Source organism: Hordeum vulgare, chromosome 5H (genome assembly GCF_904849725.1).
Source record: "Hordeum vulgare subsp. vulgare chromosome 5H, MorexV3_pseudomolecules_assembly, whole genome shotgun sequence".
Taxonomy (NCBI): Eukaryota; Viridiplantae; Streptophyta; class Magnoliopsida; order Poales; family Poaceae; genus Hordeum; species Hordeum vulgare.
This window is the reverse complement of record NC_058522.1, coordinates 20016135-20032136: the sequence shown is the minus strand read 5'-3', so window position 1 is coordinate 20032136 and position 16002 is coordinate 20016135. Positions and strand designations below refer to the sequence as shown.

The window sequence follows — 16002 nt, the reverse complement described above, 5'->3', positions numbered from 1 at the left end:
GCGCGGTTCTATCAATTGCTCGACATTAATTTGTTCAACCACCGTAATATTTGCTATTTTGAGAGAAGCCTCTAGTGAACACTATGGCCCCGGGGTCTACTTCACATCATATTTTTAGCCTTACACTTTTACTTCGTTGCACTTTTCGCCTTCAGATCTCACTTTGCAATCAATCTTTAAGGGATTGACAACCCCTTTATAGCTGGGTGCAAGCTCGTTTGTGTTTGTGCAGGTACTCTGGACACTTTGCTTGATTCTCCTTCTGGATTGATACCTTGGTTCTCAAACTGAGGGAAATACTTACTGCTCCTGTGCTGTATCACCCTTTCCTCTTCAAGGGAAAAACCAACGCAAGCTCAAGAGGCAGCACCAGGCTCCCGTTTTTGACCCAGAGCTTCTTTGGTGGCGGTCGCGGGGGCCACAGAGGGTGCAGAGGGTGCCGGCCCCCGAGGAGGTACGTCCCCGTATCAGGGAGGAGGACGAGCACGTCCGTCGCTACATGGAGGCGTTGGATGCCAGGTTTGACAGGACCTGGCAGTTTCTTTGGGGATCTCACCGGAGCTATGATCCGGTGATGGTCCGTGCTCTTTGGGTGTCCACTGTCCGCGCCTCAGTAGTACGACGGCTCTTTGTTGACTGGTCAGTCGTTATTATTCGATGTATTACTGTATTCGAGAGATGTATTTTTTTATGTATTCCAGATTATATATTCGATAATATTAAGTGGATTATTTGATGATGCATTAATTAAGTGGATTATTCGATGTATATATATAGTTTTAGTTCTTAATTAATTTAGTTTTTTATGTTTAATTAATTTGTAGATACTATGGATCCACACGGTAGAGACGAATATCAGGAAGACGTGGTGCATGGTGTCATTCGCGGGGATGATATTTTAGTTGGCGATGTCGATGTCACAAATCAGTTTCTGAACGAGTCCGGCAAGGGAGATGAGTCTCTCAACACACAAGGTAGAAGCTCCGGTGAGGTAGACGCCCACGCCTCGGGCGAGGGAGGAATCGGCGGTTCCAATGAGGAAGAAGCCGAAGAGGGAGAAGTCAACCGCTCCGTCGAGGTGCATATATATATTAATAAATTAATCATCTGCTATATGTATACATGTATTAACGCTCTTTATTTTAGCCCTCCGGATCGAGCAAAACTTCAGTACGTACGAAATGAGGCCCAACCAAGAAGCTGGATGACGGTCAGAGGTACAGGACCGAAACAGTCTCACATGCCGGGGAACCAATTGCTCCCGCAGATGTAAAGAATAAGTTTGTGAAGGCATGCGGAGTTGTTGTTAGGGACCACATCCCTATCACCATTCGAGAATGGATTAAGCCAAGGGATCAGGAAGGAGTCTCATATGTCGGCACAGCAGCCAAAGAAAACCTTTGGAGAAAGCTCATGCTTAATTTCACGCTGTCGGTGCTAGAGGTGGATCCAGATGAGGAGGAGCCAAATGAGGAGGAAATGAATAGGAGAAAAGAGGCCCTAGAGAAAAAAGTCATGGAGTGGGCTCTTAAGAAGATGGACGATCTATTGAGGGGCTGGAAAAAAAGATTGCACAGCGATTTTAGCTTGAAAGAGAAGACTCCAGATTTCGATGACGGCTATGAGAAGATAAAAGACTACTGGGCTGAATTTGTGACGTACAAGAAATCGGAGGACGCTTCGAAAAAGTCTGAAAAATAAGGCGAATGCAGCCAAGAAGAAGTACCACCACATTATGGGGCCTCGTGGCTACGGCGCTAAGATGGCTGAGTGGGAAGCACTTGAGGCATCATATCTAGAAAAAAATCACTCGAGAGCCCTTAAGATGGCTCCCACGAGGAAGAAACTGGTTTTACGTGCATGGGGGCAAGTTGGACGAAGAAGGAAAGGCAGTATATAAACAAAGACACACAGATAACCCCCTACCCATCGAGGAGATTAGACGTGCAGTACAGGATGTTGAAGAGGGAGTGTTCGTTCCCGATAGAGAGAACGACGAGCTCACACGCGCCCTTGGGAATAAGGAACACAAAGGGCGAGCACGAGGCTTACCAGGCTCCCTGCCATGGATGCTTGCGTTTTTCGAGGAAAGAAAGAGATTTCCCGATAGAAGCCATCAGAGGAGAAAGGAAAAGGAGGCAGCTGAGAAAGCAGCTGCTGCAGACCAGCTGCGTAATGTAAAAGAAGCAATAAAGCAGTTGCAGTAGGATCAAATCGAGAGACAACAAGGTAGCGACCAATCTCAGCGGCTCATGAAAGAAGCTGCATCGAATCGGAAAAGCAGTGTCGCTTCCACGCAGCTCCAGGATGATGGTGATGATGCACCGACGACAAGTCCTCCTCATCACTACCCAGTGGATGATATCACTGAGAGCACACATTGTGAGCTAAAGGTGAAAGTTGCTAATTTAAGGTTGACGGTGGCGTTCGGCATGGCCTTACCAATTGGACCACATCCAACTTGGCATTGCTCTCCGGTTCCACAAGGGTACGTTGTCGTCGCGGTGGATGAAGTGATGAAAGATTATGAGGAGCTGAAGCTCGACCACCCTGCAGGTGAAGATAGGGATTTGACTCAACTTGGAGAAGTCAAATCCCAAACCGTTGTATGGCCAAAGGAGGACATCTTCCTTCCAAATTGGATGCCAAGGCCACCGACTCCTCATAGCAGCAATCCTTCTTCGCCTCCACCTCACCAGTCTCCAGCGCAACCGTTGTCTTCGCCGCCTCACCAATATCCAACGCAGCCGTCGTCTTCGCCGCCTCACCAGTCTCCAGCGCAGCCGTCTCCACCGCCCCGTCAGCCGTCTCCACCGCCCCGTCGGCCGTCTCCATCCACTCAGGATCAGAGCAAAAAGCGGAAACAGACCACCACTAGTAGTGGCGGTAGAAAGGCGATCCGATCGCCAAAACGGAAGTTGTCGCCCCTCCCAACAGTACCTCATAAGAATATGGTGAAGAGACCTTGGGACTATACTGGAGAGGGCAATATTAAGAGGGCAGACGCCCATCATGAATAGTGGAAGGCTAAAGTGGCTAACAAGAATAAATCGAAAGAGCGAGAGTATCCGGCCACCCCAGGAGAGCACGCCGTGGTAGTGAAAATGTTGAAAAACCTTGAAGATCCCCCGCCACCGTTGCGACCAGACTATGAACGCTCTATTATCAAGTCGGCTCAAGCAAAAAAGCAGCGGTTGAAGAGTAGCACGTCCAGCGGGAAATCAGTTGCCCAGCTCGGACAACAGAAAAACCAATCGTGCCCCCCGCTCAAAGTGTATTTCGATACAAATGTGTGCTCGAGCGGAGCTGTAGTCCAGGAGAAGAAAGATGAAACAACTGGCCTCGATCCAGAATTTGTTGCAACCTACGGAGAAGTGGCCAAGGCTCAAGGCATGTCTATTGATGAGTACTTAACCCATTTGTAGGTATTCACTGACTTAGAATACACGTACCGGTACGGGCATCCTCTGGTCAAACCTGAGTTAGTCAAAAATCTACCAACAAAAATGCGAAGAGTTCATGCCTGGTACATGCAAGCATGTCATGAATCGGAAAGGCTCTACTTAGCATATGAAGACAAGCATTTCGGGACTGGAAGAGGCGTGATTATGATTGAATTCGAAGAATTATATTAGTTATACAAACAAGACGATATCAACAAAGCTATCATCAGTGCCTATTTTTTGTAAGTATTATTAATTTATGTCATTAAGTCTTAGTCAGCTCGTTCTTGCATGTATAATCTTACTCATCACTATATTAATTTTGCAGAAGATTCTCGAATGCAAAAGAGGACAAACCTATGATATTGGGTTCATTGACCCATATTACAATCATCACCAAAGTGTCGAAACGAATCCCCACTATACAGAGAATAACTTGGTAAAAGCGTTAAGGTTTTGCAGTACCAAAAGGGAAATATTATTTCCTTACAACTTCAAGTGAGTGTTATACTATACACACATTCTATTTTCGCTTACTCGATGTTATTATAAGTGTACGTATAATTGACTCGTTATGCGCGCGCAGGTTCCACTTTATTTGTTAATCATTGTACCTAACAAAGGAGAAGTAATAGTCATGGACCCGAAACACACATCCCTCACTGCATGGACGGACATGCAGGAATGCCTCCAGAAGTAATTTCAATCATTATGACACTACGTCGGCAACTTCTCGTTCATTTCCTCACAGCAACAGGAATTAATATAGAACTCATTTATTCATTTCCTTTTCTTGGCAGGGCTTGGAAACGGTTCACCGCCAAGACTCGAGGTGATTGGCAGCCAGAGCTTACATTTAAACTAACAAATGTAAGTAACTACTAGCTAGATCCGCGCATCTCTTTATTCTAGTTTCAATACCATTATAATTCTTGATTATGTTTTTGATTGAACTCTGTTCTCGTAAAGTGCTTGAGGCAGGAACACGGGAACAATTTATGTGGATACTATGTTTGCGAGTTCATTCGTCAGACGACCCATGAGAAGGGCAAAACCCGGGACATCAAAAAAATCGAAGTACGATAAACAATACTCACAACTTTTATTTTATTACTGTGAATTGTGTTCGATTTCATTGATATATATATATATATATATATATATATATATATATATATATATATATATATATATATATATATTGACCCATTCTTTAAATTAGATCGAACGGTTGTGGGACGGTCTTCTACCACAGAAACGTATACGAGCAATTCAAGAGGAAATTGCCGCATTCTTTGATGCAGAGGTCCTAGATCCCAAGGGAGAATACTATTGCCATTCGATGAGAAAGATATGAAATGATATAGTGTAAAAAAGATGCATATATGTGCATGTAACTCGTGTCTACATTTTTTAAGTACGTTCGACAAAGCACGACGGATGAGATGGTGTAATATATTCGTGACGATGTGCAAGTTGTTCCTTTATTGGTGTGTATGTGCAATCCAATTTAGTGCAAAACAAAAATTAAAAAATGCCCAAAACAAATAAATGAGAAAATAAGGGTCAGCAAAATAGCCCATCCAATTTAGTGCAAAACCTTAAACCCAAAAATTTCTCAAAAAAAACAGCGAAGAAATAGCCCCGGTTCGTACCCCTCCCCCCGCCACGTGGACGGTCATTAGCCCCGGTTCGGGGCCGAACCGAGGCTAGCATTAGTCCAGATTGATTAGTCCCAGTTCGAGAACCGGGACTAATGGCTCAACCGAACCGGGGCTAAATGCCATTTTTCTACTAGTGAGACTCATGCATGCCCTAACAAAGTAATAAACTCCCCGTACTTCCCTCTAGTTGATTGGTCCATCCGTTCCAGCTGTTCATGCCGTTACAATAGAAGTGGCGCCCGCCCGCTGCTGTTAGGCAAGGAGCAATGCCCCTCGTGAACCGCCACTCACGAACCAGAACCTCTTGAGGCATCGTCCCAGTTCGTGAGGTCAGGGCGCCGGCCAGGCCTTGTGGGCCATTGGTCCCGGTTCGTATGACCCCTTTGATCCTGGTTCCAGACATAAACCTTAGAAGAGAAGGCGAAAAATTGTTTCAACCGCCTCAAGTTCGAGAAGCCATGAAATACAATCTAGAGTCCGTTCCGGAGAAGAACACGATCACGGAGGGGTTCATCATCCTCACTAGTGCTCCTCCGGTGATGCGTGAGTAGTTCATATCAGACCTACGATCCGTAGCTAGTAGCTAGATGGCTTTCTCTCTCGTTTTTCTTCTCAATACAATGGTATCTTGGAGATCCATTTGACGTAACTCTATCTTTTCTGGTGTGTTTGTTGGGATTCGATGAATTCTGGGTTTATGACCAGTTCTATGTAATTATATCCATTCTTGATTATTATAGCCTCGTATTTCTTCTTCGATATTTGGGTTTTGTCTGGCCAACTAGATCTTTTATCTTGTAATGGGAAGAGGTGCTTTGTGATGGGTTCGATCATGCGGTGCTCAATCTCAGTGACAGAGCGAGACATGACATGCAGGTATCGTTGCTATTAAGGATAAAACGATGGGATCTATTCATACATGAATAGATCTTGTCTACATCATGTCATAGTTCTTAAAGGATTATGTCGTTTCTCCATGAACTTAATACACTAGAAGCATGCTGGATAGTGGTCGATGTGTGTGGAGTAACAGAAGTAGATGCAGGCAGAAGTCGCTCTACTTGTCTTGGACGTGATGCCTATATACATGATCATTATCTTGAATACAATCATAATTATTCGCTCTTCTATCAATTATCCAATAGTAATTTGTCTATCCAACGTTGACTATTTTCTCTAGAGAAGCCGCTAGTGAAACCTAGAGCCCTCGGGTCTATGTCACATCATCTATTTACAATCTCTATTTCCTTTGGCACAAACCTTTGGGTATTTGCAGCGTGAAATTGGTGGCTGACAGTGAGGCTCTGTTAGGTTTAATGTTGACTAGGTTAATTAGGGCACGACAAGGGCCCTTAGCTACATGGTTTTGTGTACGCGTGTTTGTCGTGATTTGATGTGATCGATCCGTGGACGAGTTCCAACATTTGGTATCTAGAGAAGGTCTTTGAAGCCGCACGCTTGCCCCGGGGTGGCGACCTACTAGCGCCTCGGGGCGGGCCATGAAGTCGCTGGGTGGAGTAGCGATGAGAAGGATCTGGCGATTGTCGTTCGGCGGAGCGGCATGGAGGGAGATGATAGGCTGTCGTCAGCAAGGCGGTATAACAATATCGTTCACGGGAGCGGTGGTGCCGAGGTGCGGTGCCGAAAAAGCCGTCAAGATCATCGTCCGGGGAGTCAAGGTGTCGTGCGGGTTAGCACATCTCGGTCGTCGTCGTCGTCGTGTCAGTGTCGTCGTGTCCAAGTGCTCGTCTCTGTGAGGAGGTGTTGAAGATGAAGCTGATGTCGTCTATGTGTCTCGACGGGATGATCAAGTTCAAGTATGTGGGGGTGGTAAACCAGTGAAGGTGAGTCTCTTCAATGAGGTCATAAATCTACATGAGGCTGGAGTGGGCGGTGTATTCCACGGGCTGGTTTTATCCACAAGGAGTCGGCATGTATCTTGCTAGGGTGGATGGTCTAGTCCACTGGGTGGTGCATTCCATAGGATACTGGCGAGGCTGGGTAGTCCAAGACATATTTGAGGTGATCTGTAAAATTCGCCAAGTTAAAATTGAAGGGGAGATTTTTACGATCAATGAAGCCTATCAATTTGACTTGTCGTGGTGCGAGATGGATGAGTTGACAAGGATGAATCTTCAACGAGCCAAGACTGGAGAAGAGCGGAAGACAATGTCAAGATTAGGGAGTGGTTGTTAGGTTTAATCTTGACTAGGATAATTAGTTTGATCCTGCCCAATGTAGTACATGCAGCGTGAGTCCGGTTTGGACTCTTGTGTGATGTGTACACGGGAGTCCTAGTCATAGTGTTAGTACGCGTTAACTGTTGAGTCCTGGTTCGAGTAGTATTAGGATTAGTGTTGTGTCCGACTAGGTTAGCTGAGCTGAGCGTTTAGGTTTGTATGTATATACAGCCCGGGACGTGAAGTTGTAAGATCGAGTTGAGAGAACAGAAAATAATAGAGGGAAAATTAGGTACGCGTGTTTATCATGATTTGATGTGATCGATCCGTGGACGAGTTTCAACAGACTCTGGTGCCCAGGGTGTGGCAGGAGTGAGGCTGTCCATTATGGCGGTCATAAATAATTTGCTAGCTAATGCTTAATCCCTAACAAAATTTCCCCCAAAATAGCTTTTGGGATATGCTATAGATGCCTTAAGGAGCACAACGTGCTAATCATTACGTGCTTCACAAGCACAGAACATATTCACGTGACCACAGAAATATAGGAACCCCAATAAAATCCACTAAGATAAATATTCGTGCCAAAGGTAGGTGAATAATGTCAGAAGAACCTCATCATCCTTGCTTTGCGTGCCACCTGAGGCAACGAACAATTTTATACGACTTCGTTTCGTATCCATGTCTATGACTTTAAAAAAGGAACCACGTGGTGGCATCTCTATTTAAGAAGGACCAGGACATAATTTTTCGTTTCAGCTTTACATGCTGCCAGGCCTAAAGAACATATTCTATGTATGGCGTGCAAGTTAATAATTAAGAAGGACCACACATATGAGAAGTTTTATTTCATGATGCATCAAATAATGTTGATTTCATATTGTGAATGTTGATATTATTCTTTGAAAAGTTAGTCAAACTTTAAAAGTTTGATTTTGGCCTAATTTTATACGCAGATTAAAAAGAAAAATAGGCAGTACTAACCGCTGCCACTGGCATCGAAAACATTTCATATGAAAAACATTTACTGGATTACATGCCCATATATATAGCATTAACAATTGTTTCAGAACAATTTCATCGCATGCCCATATATATAGGTAGTCCCAAGTCGTTAAAAATATAAACGCCCCACGTCTTTGATTGGTTGATTCATTTATTCATGTCAAGAAACAAGAAATGATATGGGAGGTAAAGCATCGCATCAAAGTGTTTAGGATTATTTGGTTTTCGTAAGATTATTTATTATGCACCGGTATAAAGGTACTAGTAGTATAAGTTACTTCCCATTATGACCAGCCTGAAATAAATTGCATGTTAATGTTAGATAGGATAGATTGTTGGATACATGGGGTTGAACAGATAAAATTTGTTGCATCCTGCTCCTTTTATATTGGTATATAGGTATAGATACTTTAATAATTGTGGTTGTGTGCAAGCGCATGATGCATGGGCCGGGGTATATATGGCAAACAGAAGAGGGACCAGAATCAAATGAAAGAAGTAAAGGGGCAACAATATTACAAAGCATTCCTAACCAACAGGTGCACGCATACCTATTAGGAGGCGAATCTCTCTATCTAGGCTAGCTCTTTGAGGTGCCACTAACTATATATACGCATACATGCATTGCGCGGGTGTGCTACCACTTAATCGATCGAGAACACATATACATACACATAGTTTGGGGAGCACAATGCAAGCTTCCGAGTCGCCCAAGGAGGCAAAACTGGAGGTGCAGCACCACCAACCTGAGCTGCTGATGGCAGCTCGGACTGGCAATTTGGATGAACTACGTCTTATTCTGGGCAGGGACAATACAACTGTCACACCAGTTGTGTTGGAGCCTGTAGTCACGATCGACATTGAGAGGGTGGACATGGACGTTGAAAGGGTGGCCACCCTAGAGATGGACTCGATCCTCCATGTCGTTGCGGCAAGCGGCGATAGTCCTAAATTCTTGAACTGCGCAAGCATGATTCACGAGAAGGCCAAGCACCTGCTGGACGCACGCAATAGCAACGGCGATACGCCGTTTCATTGCGCTGCCAGAGCTGGAGGGGTGAACATGCTCACTCACCTCATCGGCCTGGCAAGAGCCGACGGTGACGATGCAAGGGTGACGGGGGTGCTTAGAAAGCAGAACAAGAAAGGCGAGACGGCCCTTCATGAGGCCCTCCGCCTGGCTGACAAGGAAATTCTGAAGAACATGGTTTGTATTTTAATGCAGGAGGATACAGAATTGGCTTGCCTTCCGCATGCCAACGATACATCGCCCTTGTACCTGGCAGTCTCACTGGGACATGATGATATTGCATACGTGCTGCATTTGAAGAACAACAAGTTGTCCTACTCTGGACCACATGGACAAAACGCCTTGCATGTCGCAGTGCTTAGGGGCAAAGGTGCGTGTTGCTATTTTATGATTTTAATTTGGTGTAGCATTTCTGTCCATCTAATTATACTTCCTCCGTCTTAAAATAACTGTCTCAACTTTGTATTAGCTCTAATACAAAGTTATACTAAGCTTAAGACACTTATTTTAGAACGGAGGAAGTATTTTAATATGCATAGTTTGTCTGAGGTATATCTAGATGTATTATAGTTATTGCACATACAAATGACAATCAAACAATAAAATAATATATAAAGGCAACCTTTTGTGTAAAATCGAAAATATAGGACTTAGATGTGCATACTTAGGTCAACATTTAGATGTACTTTACGAAGACTGTATTTTTTCAAGTTAAGTTACAGCAATTTACATGGATTTGCTTGCCACATCAATTACCACATTTTCGTTTGTACTTGTATTTCGAAAAGAGGGAAACTCTTATATGGTTACAAACTTTGAGGTCCAAATATTAGACATCTGGGTACAAAAGGCCAAAAAGCTACACCAACCAAAAGGTAATATGATCGCCTCTCTAATCCTATAATTGGATTGCCATAGAATGGGCTGAATATAGCAACTGCTACCGCCATCTCACATCGGCTGCACCCATAGTCCATGAATGTTCATGCCTGCCCATACCGTACCGTAAATAGACCATGTACAGACCAGCTGGTAGAAACATTAGCTGCAATCATTTTGATAATGCTATATTGCCCAAACTAAAGTGTATAATCCCTCATGCATTTGAAGCTTTAGCCTAGGATGAATCTCCCACCAATCAGTTTTCGAAGATATTCATAATACCGGAAGTTGTAGGTGTTGGTTAATTATATGCCACATTGATGGTGGTATGCCACAAGTGGGGCAACGAGCAATCTAGAAACATATGCTGGACTGTTTTGTTGTTGTCAGGAAAACAACATTTTGTGACCTTGCCACATGTATTTTGTGTGCTTATCTTTGGCCAAGATAACATGCAAGTACCATATAAAATCTAGCTTTTTGGCTTAGACTTTCACTTTTTAAATCAATTTCCTAAGAAAATAATGGCCATAATTAGTACGGTCCGCATACATTGTTTTGACAGTGAAAACAACCAAAGTAGTTAACTTCCCATGAAATGCATGTGCCTCCAGTGAGAGGTTGATCGCCATCAACCTATTGACAAGGTGCAGCCATGATGTTCACTTATCTCCAGTAAGAGCCCGCCGACATCCAGTATTCATGGAGACCTCATCCATAATCGATGCAACACAAACATCTTTCCATGGAACGATATTGTATGCCAAGAGGAGTGTAGACTAATCAGTTGTCTTTCCAAAGTTTCGTGGTTAGAACTTTGCTTACTGAGAACTAACCTCTACCAAAATGGTGCTCTTGACGTTCACGAAATCTTTTGAAATTGAAGTATGCTAACCTTATGTAATGTGTGAGAGGATAAGAAATAGTGTATGTTACTATTCGGTGGTAAAAAGAACTTGTGGTCCAGACAAAAAGCAATGTGTTTTTACCAAGTGCCCACAGTGAGCTATAAGCTTATATTTCTTTTACTCTGATTTGACTAGAACTTCATAAAAAAAGTCCCACTTGCAAAATTACAGAAGTCTGCTTTGGTAATTCCGCGGTCTAGTGAGTTCCCGTAAAAATGAAATTAATTTAAATTTGAAATGCACAACTATTTATTTGATGAACTCAGCCGTTTATCATAGAAAAATGACATAGAAAACACAATTGTTTCGTACAATAAAGTATTCCTGAAATTCAGCGACTGTTTATGAGTAATTCATGGACTTAGAAGTTCGGGGGGTCAAATTTCAAAGAAGGGTCTGGTTCTGAGGAGTTCACAAAACAACGAAAAATAAAATAAAAGATCCAAACCACAAAAAGGTGTGAAAATTTCAAAAAGTTCAAATTAGGAATAAACAAAGTAGAAGATAAAAACCCTCAAAGGAAGTTCGCCGTGTAGAGTTTTTTATTCATACACTACAATTGGGAAAAAACATACGCAAAACCAATATTTTTTTAGGACAAAATTTCAGATTCGTATTCAAATATTTTGTACACAATATTTTTGTGGATTTTCATATTTCTAAATCAAAAAGCAAGAAGCTCGGATTAAATTGAATAATCAGTTAATGTTTGAAAGAAAATTGAAAGCCACTCTTCTAATTCTCTATCATAAGACCAGCTCACATGAAAATAAAATAGAAGTTTTCTAAATAAAATAAAATATGATACAAATGAACACGTGAATTTTAGATAGCAGTTTTAATTGGCCCCTCTTACGTTTATAGATCAGAGCCGTTGATTTCATTAAGTAGTGGGTCTGAGTAACTCTTAATTACCTTCTTACCTCCCATGCAAAAAAGAGGTAAGAGGGACTATATTAAAATTAGCCAATTTCAGAAATAAAAACAGGAAAAAGTTCATAGAACAAAAATGAAGAGTTATTTTTGGTTGCCTATAGTTGGTTACTGTGAAACAACTAACTACAATAAAATTATACTACAGGATGGTTATAATTCCCAAAGATTTAAGGTTTTTCTTTCGATTTGTGTTGGTTTTAAACAGACTACATCAATAGCCAGTTATTTCGGGAAGCGGCGTTTTTGCTCCCTAGCTCATCTGCACCCCCACCGGCCAAAAAAATCAAAAGAAATACTAGAAAAATTAGAACATGTCCAAAAAAATTTGTGGGGTAGATAATTGGATGCATGAGGTCCGCTGCAAATTTCAACTTATTTGGACATGTGAACAACTCTCAGCAAAAAAGATAAATCGGGTCTGGAAAAAAGGTTAACTGTTCACGAACTTTTCTAAGCCGATTTGTCTTTTTTCGCTTAGAGCTGCTCAGATGTCCAAATAAGTTGAAATTTGCAGCGTATCTAACGCATCAAATTATTAACCACACAAAAAATTGGATTCGTTTGAATTTTCCTAGTATTTATTTTTATTTTTTTCGTCAGCGGGAGCAGATGAGCCTGAGAGCAGACTTGAATTATCGGTTATTTCGCCGCAAGCTGTTTTCTCTAATTATTGTTGTCGGTTGCTATAAGTTTGTTCATAACTAAATCCACGACCTAACTACAGTAGTTGGATGTGTACCATAGTTTCAAATAGCTTGTTTTGTCATTGAGTGGCGGCTCAGCCAGAACTTATGAAAACCAATAGCAAAGCTAAGCCCCATTTAGCAATTTTATTATATCATTAAAAAAAAGTATGCAGTGATGCATAAACATCTCATGCATGGACATGCTTGACAATTGACATGCATACGCACATGTACTTGCTGTACAGCCATACATAATATAATAAAGGCATAGCAGCAAAGCATAGATACATAACAAAGGGAAGCTTGGCATAGCTTTAGCGTGACCCTAAGGACTAGCATGATGCTCCTCAAAATTCTATAGCGGCATTTCAGCTATTTAAAAGTTTGATTTGCACACACGCACGCACGCACGCGCACACACACACACACACTGAATAGCATATAATGTTTCTTTTTCTTTCTCTTGGTCTAGTTTTCTATTTAAAATATTAATATCGGTAACTTTGTTAAATAAGTTCTTCTTCTTTTTTCCTTAGCATTCATTTAATTTCTTCTTCCCCTTATGATGTTCATTGACTCTAGTAAGCCAATATATGCTATGCTTTTGTGTGAAAGGTCAAAATTTTAAACATGAGAATATTGTGTGTTGCTTAGTATGTGATTCTAACCAATTGATGGATTTTTGTTTCATACATCAAGACCTTAGAATTCTGTATTCTTTCATTCTGATTTGACCAGCCAAAAAGCATTGTCTAAGTTAGGTTCAGTTGTAGTTGAATTTGAGTAAGTTACCTACATAGATATTGAAGAAAATGTATCATAGCTCTCTGACAAATTAAATGAACAACCGAAATTTCAGAGATTACAAAGAAGTTACTGGACTGGAACACGCACCTCACCAAACAAGCGGACCAATGCACTGGAAGTACGCCTCTTCATATTGCCATATCATGGGGGAGTCAAAGTAAGGATGTGATCAAACTACTATTGACACACAACAAAACAGCAGCATTTCAACGCGACAACAGTGGGTTGTTCCCTATACATGTGGCAGCAATGAGAAGGTCATGGTCTACACTTCGTGTGTTGCTGGACAAGGTGCCCGAATGTGTGGGACTGCGTGATGGTAATGGCCAGACCTTCCTACATGTTGCTATTGAGAAGGAGCACCCTCTTGTGGTCGGAAGTTGGTGCCATCACAAATCAATTATTAACGTGCAAGACAATCATGGGAATAGTCCACTGCATCTTGCTGCCAAGGTCGGGAACCAGTGGATTTTCTATCTTCTAATTCAGAACCCGCAAGTTCAGCTGGATTTAGTGAACAACGAAGGGCAAACGCCGCTGGATATTGCATGGACGAAGATGCCACAAGGCCTTAATTTCTTGCTGGTAGTTCATCAATCTTATTCTCCTGTCATATATTTGAATTCGTAGTATTGTGATCAAAATAGTATTAAAATTATGAGTTGTGGAATTTTCAACTCGGTAACGAGGAACTCGTTAACCTTCTTGAATTTATTTGTTCTTGCAGAACCCACGAAATAGGATATACCTACTACTTAAAGGTGCTGGAGCTAAAACTGCTGCTTACCGCTGTGATTTGTTCCTCAAAGAACATATCCCGCTAATAGATATAAAACTGGAAGAAAAGAAGATCTCAGATTCCACGCAGATTATTGGCATTGGGTCAGTGCTAATTGTGACGGTAGCTTTCGCAGCAGCTTTCACCTTACCAGGTGGCTTCCGAACTGACGACTTGAAGGGTAAGCATGGAACAGCTGGAATAGCTATGCTTGCTGGAAAACCAGTCTTCCACGCGTTCATCATCGCCAACACACTGGCGCTGGTTTCCTCCGCTCTAGCTACAATGAACGTCATGTTCGCTGGGGTGACCGCAGTCGACATACGCACGCGCATGAGCGCATTCATCATCTCCATCGTCTTTGTCTACTGCTCGGCCAAGTCCTTGGCTGCTGCATTTGTGTTTGGACTCTACGTGGTGCTTGCGCCGGCTGCCCCCAAAATAGCCTATATTTCCTGTGCTATCGTAGCCCCTTTCCTTTTTCTCGATGTTGTTTGGTTTATATTCATGGTAGCTATCGGCGAAGTAATGCTGCTCAAAAGGCTAGGTTTCAAGGCATGGCTTCGCAATTTCAACTTCTCCCGACTACCAGTAAAACAACCTACAATTTCTGGATAGTAATTTCAAATTCTCCCGACTACCAGTAAAACAACCTACAATTTCAACTTCTCCCGCCTTCCATCCTTAGCCAGGAGAAACTATATATGTAAGAGTCAAGGATGGTAAGCTATATATATCAAGAAGAAACTACACCGTCGGAAGGGCCTCCAAGTTCCAAAGGTTTCAAGTTTCATGTCCATGTATATTCCATATTTCATATGTTCACAGTTTAGAGCAAGAATTTCATGTAAGGCTCATTTCCCAAGTCGTTTCAAACTGTACTTTCAACCATGTGTCATACACGTGAGTTTCATATTTAAATTTGAAATAAATTTCGGTAATTGTAAGTTTGAGGAGACTTCCGGTTGGTTTGGCAAGTCCAAAGAATTTTTTAGTTATATGGCGGTTTGAAACATGACGTTTTAATTTCCATGTGATTGAGAGCCATGTATTTAGTGGCAGCATACAAATTTGCCAATTTAGTGGCAGCCTCCACATTACAGAAATGGATAATGGCACAACCATAATATTTATAAGTTTTATTTTTGTCTCATATTTGGGCAAAAACAAATCTAGCAAAAGTTCAAAACATTGGGCAAATAACCTGGCATTTCCCAGTTTTTATCAATAAATTTATCAACAACTAGAAGAGTGACCCGTGGAATGCGTGGGCAACAGTTTTATTGTCTTTACATTCTTCAAAGTAGAACTATTACCTTATTTAGATATATTGTCACTACTAGAATCCGAGATTTCACCCAGTTTCAAATGTTTGCCGGGTGCAATTTATCGGAGAACCCGGCAATAAGTTCTCTGCCGGTTTTATTTTTTGCTGAGTTTATTTATTTTTTTAACTGGGCAAAGAAATCTTTGTTCAGTTCTTTTTTCTTTGCACTAGGCAAATAAATCTTTGCCGAGTTTCTTTTCATTTTGCACTCGGCAAATAAATCTTTGTCGGGTTCTTTTTTTTGCACTCGGTAAATATTTTTTTTTCTTTTAAAATTTTCTTGTCCCTTTTCTTTGCTGAGTTCCTTTTCATTTTACACTTGGCAAACATTTATTTTTATTTTTTCTTTTCTTCTC

At 41.8% G+C, this 16002-nt stretch overlaps 1 protein-coding gene across 1 annotated transcript; it reads left to right on the top strand.

The window, feature by feature from the left end:
* Positions 1-8932: 8932 nt before the first annotated feature.
* Positions 8933-15306, top strand: LOC123396408 (ankyrin repeat-containing protein At5g02620-like). The gene is made up of 3 exons (XM_045091352.1): positions 8933-9692; positions 13594-14126; positions 14269-15306. The coding sequence occupies exons 1-3, from the start codon at positions 8984-8986 to the stop codon at positions 14935-14937; spliced, it is 1911 nt and encodes a 636-aa protein (XP_044947287.1). The 5' UTR covers positions 8933-8983; the 3' UTR covers positions 14938-15306.
* The last annotated feature ends 696 nt before the right edge of the window (positions 15307-16002 follow it).

Excerpts from the sequence above, each read along its gene's own strand:
- LOC123396408 (XM_045091352.1), top strand. The coding sequence starts at position 8,984 with ATGCAAGCTTCCGAGTCGCCCAAGGAGGCAAAACTGGAGGTGCAGCAC. Across the intron at positions 9,693-13,593 it reads CGCAGTGCTTAGGGGCAAAG|AGATTACAAAGAAGTTACTG; the intron begins GTGCGTGTTGCT and ends CCGAAATTTCAG. Across the intron at positions 14,127-14,268 it reads AAGGCCTTAATTTCTTGCTG|AACCCACGAAATAGGATATA; the intron begins GTAGTTCATCAA and ends TTGTTCTTGCAG.